General features: G+C 37.2%; 1 protein-coding gene across 2 annotated transcripts in view; it reads right to left on the reverse strand.

Annotated features, from left to right (window-relative positions):
- The window catches only part of GLRA2 (glycine receptor alpha 2), a 177026-nt gene that overhangs the window by 98890 nt on the left and 66114 nt on the right, over positions 1-12022 (reverse strand). For both annotated transcript variants that reach the window (XM_032880155.1, XM_032880154.1), the window contains exons 5-7: positions 9991-10073; positions 6883-7020; positions 4942-5156 (exon numbers count right to left, since the gene is read on the reverse strand). In XM_032880155.1, the coding sequence (XP_032736046.1) occupies positions 4942-5156; positions 6883-7020; positions 9991-10073 (436 nt within the window). The remainder of the gene's footprint in view (positions 1-4941; positions 5157-6882; positions 7021-9990; positions 10074-12022) is intronic.

The following is a 12022-nucleotide window of genomic DNA, read 5'->3' on the forward strand; positions in this document are numbered from 1 at the left end:
TCATGTATCTGTTGAGCTGCTGAAATTTCAACATATTGCTCCTGGATCAGAGAATAAAGGTGTTATTAGGAGAACTTGTCATGTATCCTCAGAAGTTTGGGTTTTGTGTGAAAAAAATGAACAGCAGTATTTGTTTCTCACCTGAAAAAATTCTGAAGGGAGTAAGCTAGCTAGAATACCTAAGGTGGTAGGGTGAAAGCAAACATGTTAACAGTTACGTTGCATTTCCACTATTTAGCAAGTTAATGAACACACATTCTTGGTGTGCCAAATAAATGGTGTGGAAGATAGATGTGAATCATTTTCAAAACATGTCAACCAGGAGGGCTATCTACTTGAGTAAGGAGAGCCTGGGAGTAAGAAGTTGTATGAGATATGCTGGTAGGAGGTGATAGATAAGAGGAGATAAGATACCAGCCAGAGATTGCATTGTTCATTCATGAATGGTGTCATGTGCAGGATCCTCAGGAACTACCAAGGAACTCAAGTTCAACAATCAAGAATGCAGTATTTGGAGGCTTCCCATTAGAGAAGGCAAGAGTTCAAATACAATAGTGTCAGTCTTGTACAACTTTCTTCCATCTACTCTTTCACTCTCAGCCCTTCACAGTAGAGAAGCAAGCAACAGGGGTGGGGAAGAGAATTGGAAAAACAAGGGTAACAACTGTGAAAAGCAAGGGTAAGAACAGACAAATGTCCACCTTTCTGGACATCTTCAAGCCAAAGATTAGGCCTGGGCTGGGGGCAAGGAAGGAAAAGAGCGTTGAATTGGTTGTTAGACCAAAGTTTTATTTCAAGCTATCTGATTTTTTAAAAAATCTGATAATGGACTGTGCTAAAGTACTTATCACCAATACTTTAGCAGTCTATTAAATTGTAAAACACCTTTGTTCATTCTGAGTCTAATGGCATGGTATATAGTAACTGAGAATCTATGGAATCTTTCTGAAGTATCCTCCGGGTACAGGGTAAATAAAAGCAACGAGGATGTTTAATGGAAGTGACTGGAGAAAAATAGAGCCATTGCTTATTCAGATGCTCTAGAGCTTAACCCATTCAATAAATTGCCTACCTATGAAAGACACATATGTGGGTTTATACACACACACATGTGTATAACAAACTTTAGCTCACCTCATTTGCATTATGATTATAAACAAATAATGGGCCATCCAAAGAACATGGTATCTTCTACCATAAGGCCCTTTATGAGTCTTCTAATATTACTTCCCATCCCATGGAGCAGTCTTTTCTATTATATTATGGACTGGGAACAAATAACAATAAAAATAACCAGAATGAATTGAGTGCTACCATGTACTAAAACTGGGCAAAATGATTTATATATGTAATACCTCATCTCATCCTAGTTCAGTTTTTACAAGGAGTAGATAAGGTCATTCTCATTTTAGAAATGAGGAAACAGGCTTGGAGAGGTTGAGTGTAAAGAAGTCTTTAAGATTTAGATCTGGGAGACCTGCCTGTACTTCAGAATACGTATTTGTGGATATATTCTTAACTTTCCAAAGTCTACTTGAGGACTTCTGAAAAGAGAGACATAGTCCTTTAGAGAAATTCCATTCCTCTGTAGTGTATGTGATATTATTATGAGATTCTTCCATATATTAGAACTCTAATATTTTCTGTCAAACATTTATAGATTCTGTGTTAAGTCTATCTTCTACATGGTCTCCCAGGGGGAAACGTGGTTGTTCATTAACTTCTTTATCCATTCAATGAGGATTTATTGATCATCTAGCATAAGTAACAAACTGTACTAAATGCTGAAGTTAACCTGATGAACAAGACAAAATTTTTGCCTAAATGGGAAGATATTGGGCATCTCCCTATAGATTGTCCCTCATTTGCTCTAATCATTGCTCAACTTCTTCTTTTTTTCCAATTGTAAAATAAGATTTAAAAAATATATCAGGGCAAGATGAACCATGAGAGACTATGGACTCTGAGAAATAAACTGAGGGTTTTAGAGGGAAGTGAGGTGGGGAATGGGTTAGCCCAGTGATGGGTATTAAGGGGGGCACAGATTGCATGGAGCACTGGGTATTATATGCAAACAATGAATCATGGAACACTACATCAAAAACTAATGATGTACTGTATGGTGACTAACATAACATAATATAATAAATACATAAATGAATAAATACATACACACACATCTTCTACAACACAATGAGACACAAGCCCTCATATACAAATATATAACAATCGCACTTAGAAAAGCAAACAATAAAATCCTAAATATCCAAGATAGTAAGATAAATGGTGATTAATATACCAGATAGACTATTATGTCATTGAAAATTATGTTCATGATAGATTTTTAATGCTATGGAAATGGAAGATAGTATATAACTGTCTTTGTAGACAGTTTTGATCCTATTTTCTGGGTGTGCTTGTGTGTGGGTTTGCCTCCAAATGTGTATCAAAGAAAGGCTGGAAGAAAATATACCAAAGTCTTAACAACAGTTACTTCGTGGATAGTTAATGTTAATGGTATTTTCTATATCTTCTATTTTTTCTCTAACAAGCATGTCTTACTTTTAAAGTGCAAGGTGCATGCCTAGTCTGTAAAGGGCTACCGACTCTGAGACAACTGTACAATCAGCACAGTGGTGCTTCTACTTGGGGACTACAGTGTTTATAAATTAAAACGAGTATGTGTGTGTGTATGTGTGTGTGTGTAAACGTATGGTCAATTTTTTATTTTCCATGACTCACTTTTTATCCCATTTTCCTTTCTCACTGTTATCCCTATGAGTCACATCTCCCCACAGTCAGTTGAGAGCCAACCATGTTTAATAATAGCCTAAGAAAAACATACGTAGGATGATAAACCTGCTGATGGCAAAAGGATAACCACTATGAGTTCGGAGCCAAGTATAAAATGACTTTTGATTATACTTATCTCTTAGTTTATCGGAGTTCCTGATTGCCTCTGCAGACAAAGATCACTGATCACTGACCATTGATTCAACAATAGTTTTGACCATTGATGTAGAATCATAATAGCTAATAAGAATGAATAACAAATTTATAAAAACAGACGCTCCCATTTTGAGATGAAATGACTACTTTTTAAAATAGCAATGGGGGGTGCGCCTGGGTGGCTCAGAGGGTTAAGCCTCTGCCTTCAGCTCAGGTCATGATCTCAGGATCCTGGGATCGAGCCCCACATCGGGCTCTCTGCTCAGCGGGGAGCCTGCTTCCCCCTCTCTCTCTGCCTGCCTCTCTGCCTACTTGTGATCTCTCTGTCTCTCTGTCAAATAAATAAATAAAATCTTTAAAAAAAAAATAAAATAAAATAAAAATAAAATAGCAATGGGAATTTGGAGGCTATAAATGTCTTCCTTTTTGACATTATCTGCTTACAACTTGTAACCAATACTTTAGCTATCTGTTAAATTGTAAACTACATGTTTTGTGCATCCTGAGGTTTAATGGCATAGCATGCAGTGATGGCTAGAACTAATGACTAACAAGACATAAGTAAATGAACCTGTTTGGGTTGAGGCACACAGTGGATTAGAATTTTTATTAGGTAAAATTGATTTGTGATTATGTAGCTGAAAAGAAAGCTGTTAGTATTTCTGCTATCTATATTTCAATAGAAATGCAACACAAGTATTTTGTACAGTATGTTATTTGAGAAAATTAAAAAATATCAGAAATAGATTTATCCCTTTCTCTATTAGCATACAAATCTAATATTTATCTTTAGAGGCATAGAAGTTGGAAAGTCTGTATGACAGTTCCCCCAGCATTCAGTCCATCTCCAGGACAGCCACAGACCTCCTCCATATGTCATCTTATCTCTCAGCACAGCAGATAACGTGGAACATGATCTAACATATCTCATGTCAAATGCAGCACAACTGTACATAAGCTCAAGCCAGCAAAGATAGGGGATTATACCTCAATTATTTGCTGGAACTAGGTTTTGGAGAGACTGCTCAACCAGTATGAGACAGTGTACAGTGAATACTAAATTGAACTCACATTCCTGGAAAATTGAAGCCAACGACTCAATGTACTTTTCCAGTGAAAAGGAAATACCCATAGGCAAGTTCTCGGGGTGCTGGGACATTTCATGAACAGGACAATTATCATTGTTTGTTTAGGCAATACTTACAACTATAGAGGACCTGCCCTCACATAAAAATAAATTATACAGCCATTATGGATTACTATTTGAAGTGCTACAAGATATCTATGTGTACCTATTATCCATCTCACTCTTCTTTATCCACCTGCCATGGTTGTCGGAATTTTCACCATCTTGGAAGACTCCACTGTTCTTTCTCTAGGTAACCATGTCACTTGAAAATAATAGTGTGTCAGCCATTAAGGTAAATTAAGGAATGACAAAGATTCATGTATCTGCTTTGCTGCACTCTAATTTTTATAGTTATATCTCATATATACTCAATGATGTAGCGTTTCTGTATAAATTTCCAGGAACTTAATTCAAACTTTTTTTTTTTTACTGTAAATGACTTCACTAAGTGTATGAATCACAATAGGCTCACCAATAAACACTTGACAATATAGCATAAGTTGCATCAATCTTACTCTAATTCCTACAAGCTTCATGGCTCATGAACAGCATGAGGTCAAAAGCAGTCAAGGACTTCTTAGACATAATTCCTGAGCCATGTTTCTGCCTCCACTCCTTCCTCTCCTCTCTCAACCCTGATTCGCCTCTCCCCTAATTGATCTGATTAGGAATCTCCCATGTCCTCAGAGCTCTAATTCTCTCAAACTCAGCTCTTAATTCTCTTCTTACATTGCACCTCCAACAGTACCACAGGATGCCAAACATTTCTGTCTTCACAACATTCTCCAGGTCACAAGACCTTTGACAATCCGCGCCCGCCCCCCAATCCCCGTCACTTGTTGTCAAGTAAGGAGACTTCTTACCTTTGGCAGAGATGCCCTGGAACCCGAACTCTGGGTGGTCATTGTTAAGACGGTGGTGATGCCCAGTGCAACCCTAGCAGGGGCTGCATCCATGTTTATCCAAAAGGAGACCCAGGACAAAATGACTATCAACAGACTGGGGATATACATCTGGATCAAATAGTATCCCATCTGGCGTTCCAGGTGAAACTTAACCTCGATGCAGGTAAACTTTCCTGAAAGCAGGAAATAATGATATAAAATCCAATTTGAATTTATCTTTCCCATTCTTGCCTTTCATTGTTTAGTTTTTAAGGGTATTACAGGTGGATTTGGAAGATGGCACAAAATGCTCACCCTACATAACCAATTCAACTCTTTTTCAACTCTACCAGTAATTCAATTAACAGTTGTGAGAATGAGTGATCTAAAGAGTCACAGGACTAAGGGTGCCTGGGTGGCTCAGTAGGTTGAGCATCTGACTCTTAATCTCAGCTCAGATCTTGATCTCAGGGTTGTGAATTCAAACCCTGCATGAACCTACTTTAAAAAAAAAGAGTCACTAGACCAAACCATTTTTCTGAATCTGTGCTTGTAACTTGATTATTTAGACAAAGCTTCAGAATTTGCAAGCCTGTCAGAAACTGACCAGTAGAAATAGTCACATTTTGTGAGGTTATAATATGTAATATATAACATATAATACATAACCTGTTGTATATATGTATAGCATATAATATATAATGCATAATATGTAACAGTTGAAAATAGTAAAGTTCACATGGGGCTCTCAAAGTATTTGGAAAATTGTCTATCTTTGTGCTATTCATAATAAGAGAAAAATATACATTTGTGTATGCCCTGCATATAATCTAGTCATTGTAGCAATTTCCTAGCTTTCTGGGTAATTGCTTGAGGACATTTAGAATATTCCTAGAATCTATTTACAGTGTTACAGTATTTATAAAAAAGAATACATACAAAGATATTAAAACTTTTAACATACTATAAAGAGACAGATGTTCCTGCCCCTTGCCATTTTTCTTCCTCTTTAATTGGTTTGGAGACAGAACCCTGGAAAGTAATTTGGCTTAGTCCACACAAATTATGAGAGATAAAGTTGGATTCCTCTTGGTCAGGAAAAACACCTTGGAATCAGGTTTTGGCCACTTCATAAGAAGCACTATTGACTATTGGAATAAGTATTCATGAACATTCTATTTAGCAAGTGACCTGGAGCAGTCACTGAATAAACCATCCTGTCTAGCTTACCTCTCCATGATCAGCTTATGTGGTATCAAACACCAGGACATTCATAGGAAAAGCCATCAACTTTACTGGACAGGCATGATTTTCCAGGTAACAACATATGCCAACTTGTTACTACCAACTCATATTCTCCCTCTGACCCATGTGTCTATCAGCACTACTGACAGTGCATGACATTAGAGCCAGCTGAATTCCCATCAGCTGGTTTTCATCCAAATTCTTATCACCATCACCATCAAGGAGTGGAGAGCATAGTAACTGTATTTCTGGGTTTACAAAGACCTATGTGGTTCTTCCTCTCTTCCACTAAGTCAGAGAATACAAACTGATCTGAGGATCCAATGGTTAGAGCGGATGTCAAGAATGGGCCAGAATTTATACGTTTCCTGCACTATATACAAAGTCTTGTACACATTTCCTCAGACTCATTTGACAGCACATGGTTAGCAAGGGAACAGCAGAAGAATCCCAAATCTTTTTCCTTCTATCTCCATTTTGGAAAAATTATCTACTGGGCTCACTGATTTATGCCAGAGGGCCCAAGCATCTTATCTGTAAAGGGGGTTTTGAGCCAAGGTCTGTGTCTTGTAGCTCCATTTTCTTGGTAAAGATATAGCAATTAAGGGGGTATGATATGTAGGCCATGTTGCAGACTAGAGCCCACTTGGGCTTAGCAGCTGAAAGTAAACTTACCAGTGTTATAGTGCTTCGTGCAATAGCCAAGTTCCTTCTCTTCTTTCAAAATAAACTGAGGCAGGGTCAGTCCTTCAGCAACTTGAACTGGACCATCGCTTAACCACTCAAATATCAGGTCATTCATCGTGTACCCAACTGGAGTAAACAAATCATAGCGAAAAATTAAATGCATCTTTCCAAGAAAGCTTGAAAGTCTAGCCATGTAAAGAACAAACAAGGAAACCATCTAAAGCAGACACATGCTCAATCAATTCAAAATCATTTTTAGTAAGGGAGCTACAATCATCATGTCAACTACATGTCATTGAAGCCAAAGAAATTGAAGAGACAAAGCTATTTCTGAATGATTTTTTCTGTGTAATGGGAGAATGGAATCTATAAAGTCCATTTTCTTCTGCCCTCTTGATTTACTAAATCTTTCTGAAGAACAAACAAGTAAATGGATATAAAAATCCTTCGAAGGTTGTCTTTACTTGAAAGAGCTGTGTCTGTGACAATCCAGTAAGATAATCCAATCATGGCACTAGTGTTTGTATTTCAAATGAAAATAATTCTTCTTCCTTTTTATTAAATGAGAATGAATTCATCACAGTCCTGCCTAAAATACTTCCATTGCAAACTTGGCCCCTCTTCTAGGGTATTTTAGATTCATTTTCAGAAAGCTTATGTTAGGATCATAGGGAAAGGAATGGAAAACTGAAAGGGAAGAGATCGGAGAGGGAGACAAACCATGAGAGACTGTCCGGGAAACAAACTGAAGGTTGCTGGAGGGGAGATGGTTGGGCGGATGGGGTGATTGGGTGATGGACATTAAGGAGGGTACATGATGTGATAAGCACTGGGTATTATACACAACTAATCAATCATTGAACACTACATCAAAAAGTAATGCTGTATTATTGTTAGCCAATTAATTAGCCAATCTGTTGGCTAATTAAATTTAAAATTTAAGAAAGAAAGCTTAGGTTAAAGTTCTTATGGCCAATCCTCTGTTATTTTGCCAAGTGGGGAGGCATAGGCAGACAACCTTAAAGGAAGTCATGGAATAATGCAAATCGGGAATGTTCATTTGTGCTAACATCTTGCTAACTGGGCCCACTCATCACAATAACTAATATGAAGTAAAACAGATTCTCCATCATGTAGGTCGTATTGTTATATGACTCCTGAACCATACAAAGCAAGAATGTTATCGGTTTAGTAAACCAGAGTTAGCTCTTAGTTTCCAAGTTCCCACTAACTAGGTCATTATGTGCTAAGTGTTTTTGGATCTTTTTGCACCCCAGGACGAAGGCTGCTATTCCTTCAGGTATCATTTCTCTCCCTTCCCTCTTTGTGGTATTTGAACTCTAACATGAAAGTGAGGAGAACAAGGGATATTATGTGAGGTCTTGGTGAGCCAATAACTTGAGCATATTTATTGAGTTTATAGATTCTTGTTTACTGTAAGATAGTGACTCACCAAAGCTACCCAGAAGTGAATGACACAGATAATTGGAATCTACTTTCCTCTTTCTTTCTTTGAGCCACCTTTTTTATTCAAAGCCAAAAATAAAATATGGAAAGCAAGGGATTATGAAGAGGAGCCTATACAAACACTGATGTTCCACAAAGAGAATGGCCAACCCTGTCTCTTGCAACACTATATGAGTACTTGTTGGGTGTCTCCAACCAATGTGAGAAGATTATATCCCCATATTCGTGTAATCCCATATTCATATCCAATCAACTTCTTGCTGGTCACCACAATAATAGTTGTTGCCAGCCATCCTGAAGCCCCAGACTGGGACAGACAGATGAGGGGAAGACAGTTGGGGAAGGAGGAAGTAAGTAATATGAGGGTAAAAAAGGAAGGAATAATTCCCACCCTTCCCATTCGCAGTTAGTGGTGAACACTTTGTAGTTTCATTACTTCTAGGGCCTGCAAGGACCAAGCGTATTTACTAATTGGAGTTTTTTAAATCTTGGAGGAGCCTCAGATGACAGCTATGCTTGCTGTTTTACAGAGAAAATAAGTGTTGGGTTGAGGCAAGAGAGAGTTTGGACCAGTAGAGGAGACACAAAGAAGGAACCATTATATAAGAAAATGTTTTTCTCAACTTTCTTCTCAAGAGAAGAGGCAATAGGGAAAAAAAAAATACATAAAACCTATTGTAAATCAGAAATTCTCATTTTGTCCCTGACAACTTCTTTAAACAAAGACATTTCATTATTTTTTCTATTTCTGTAGGGAGTTTCAAGGGAAATCTACAGTGATTTTAAGTGATCACAAGAAAACCCTGTCACTGCCTCTTTTTTAATAATAGTTGATGTGTCTTTTTATCTTTATTATTTATCTAAACCAAGAAGTTAAAAGTATTTGCTTGCTCTTGCCTCATTAAATCTCCTAACATCCCTGTAGGTCAGTATTGCTTATTATTCTCTGCACTTTACAAACAGAGAAAGTGACAGAACAAGCCAAAAAAATTTTCATGTCTCTTGCCTAAAAATCCTATTACCTCGGAGGCATCAGCAGCGTATGGCACGTGTCAAAGATTTCAGTGACATCAGGGTTAGGACATAAAGGAGACAAAGTAGACAACATTTCTCTATTTCCTTCCCCATGCCTTTGTGGATCCCCTACCCATCAAAGGGAAATGCCTATTCTTCCATATCATCTCTGGCCCCCCTGTTCTTACGTCCTCCTCAGGCTAAGGTCCCTGTATCTTGTTCTCAAATTAATTATCCCTTCCTGCCAAAATTCCTTTGGGGTAATGGTCTATATGAACATAAGATAGAAACAAGTACGATTTTCTGATGAGAGAGTGATTCATTTTAGAGATTGAATGATAAGTAATTTTAATTCTCCCAAGAGATGTTTTCATTTCAAATAAAAGCTACTAAATCAGGTTTGTTTTTGTGAGGAAGGATGAGATATTTGGCATTTTACTTGAAAGATTTTCTGTGTATGAAACATGCACACTTGCTTGTCCTTCCATTAGGGCCTTGGGAGTTGGTAATAGGTAGAGAATGAGTCTTATGAGTCCTTTCTTCTTAATCACAAGCTTAAAGAACCAAGTCATCAGCTAAAACAAGCAGGCAGTCATTTCAACAGTGGGGACTTACAGCTCTCCAGCTGCATTGTACAAGTCTGGACATCCATTGGAAAATTCTTCAAGTCCATGGGACAGGATAAGGTCAAGGTGAGTCTTAGAAAAAAAATTAAAAACAAGTTTTAGATCTGCAAGGTCTGATTCTTGAGAAACAAATCAACAATACATTTGGCATTAAGCAAAGAGACACTGATTCAAATAATGAAATCTAAGCTCCATGCAGTGTAATGCTCTCTATTTTTCAAGTGAACAAGTAGTCATTGGTAAATTTTAAGAATATTATAGAATTTTGTTATAACCCCTTGCTCTCTATTTTTCAAGTGAACAAGTAGTCATTGTAAATTTTAAAAATATAGCATTTTTTTATAACCCCTTACTCTCTATTTCCCAACTTCCAGTCTCTCACTCCCACCTCAGTGATCTCAAGTTTATTCTAGAATCAACAAGAGCGCTGAGAAATAGTATCATATGACAACAATGGGCTCTTGCCCACACTGATGTCCAAAACACGTAAAGTTTATACTATTTTAGAATTATACTTTGGGAGAGGTGGACTCTGATTCAAGAACAGTAAATGATGTGATAAACATAATTGGTTGTGATGGGCATTGGTTCTCCTTCCATCAAATGGGCAAATGCTTAACTCTTCATTTGCTAATCCACATGGACAGGTTCACAATATATTATAGCACTTATTCTAGAATTTTGACAAATCTGGAGCAAGTAATGCTTAAGTTGAAAAAGACATTTGAGGACGGTAGCTTATACATAGTCTTCACCTCTCCGCACCAAAGAAAGCCTGCTATGTTCTTCCTTTCCTTTTGCCTTAACTTTTCAGAGCTCCAGCCAGCTCTGACCATGCCTTGAATTAGGATACTGACTGAGCTGCTACCTCTTTCCCACCATTTCCTTGTTTATTCCTCAAGGAGATGATGCACACCTCTTCCTATTCAATTTTTCTAGACCTCAGAAATGTAAGGAAGGAAAGTGAGAATCACCAGACCTAGGATCCCTTCCCAATATTGCCTCAAACACTCTCTGTCCCCTAAGAAAGACCTTAAACTCAATAAACATTCATCTCCTTTTCAAAGGATGGGATAGGATAAAATGATGCTATTCCCATTTAGCTCCAACATTAGCATCCCTGTTACTCTAAAGTTCACTGCTCCAAATTTTGTTCATTTTCTCTCAGACATCTTTTATATGTATAGAACCCTCTGATGCTTGAACAGGTACCTAAATTCTCCTTACTGTCATGCTCTTTCTTGCTCTCCTCTCCCGGTTCCCTTGTCTTTTCCTTTCTCAGCTTCATTTCATACATTCCACGCAAGCCAAGGCAAAACAAGAAGCAGTGGCACACTTATGTTAAAGGAAAAAATGCTTGGGAGTTGAAGTGAGATTAGGTGAAGAATCTATGCTGACAGTCTTCAAAATTTTGTTAAAATAAAAGAATGATTGGGAAAAGCAAGATACAAAGCAGTGCATTGTAATCCCAATTATATAAAAACAAGCTTTCAGTCTTGGAAATAAACAACACTCTGTTAAAAGTAAGTACTTCGGTTTGGTGGGATGATTCATATTTTGTTTTTACTCCTTGTCTGGCATTATCTCTGTTTACAAGTATAATTTATTTGAAGGTGTCCATCTTCACATAATTAAACATGCCTATTTTCAAACAATAGCTGAAAGGTAAAATTATGAAATTCCGTCTTATTCAGTAATCCTTTTTTATTATTATTAAAATTGTGCCATAAACATACAGTATTTCACCTTCTTTGATAAACTACCTAGCTTCTATGGGCTGTTCTGAGAACACAAATACCATGCTTCTAAAGGAAAGAAAATAGCTTTGAGTTCTAAACAACTGACTTTAAAATAACATTTTAGACAGGAAATATAATTTTTGTCAGTCATGGAGTTCATTTAGAGATAGATATAAATGGAGATATTGATATTTAGATTTTTTCCTATCACAAAGACTATTTTTTTTTTTTTAGAAAACACAATATTGTTGAGATTAATGGCATGAACTCTTTAAGGTAAAA

Source organism: Lontra canadensis, unplaced genomic scaffold (genome assembly GCF_010015895.1).
Source record: "Lontra canadensis isolate GAN:19392208 unplaced genomic scaffold, GSC_riverotter_1.0 scaffold68, whole genome shotgun sequence".
NCBI lineage: Eukaryota > Metazoa > Chordata > Mammalia > Carnivora > Mustelidae > Lontra > Lontra canadensis.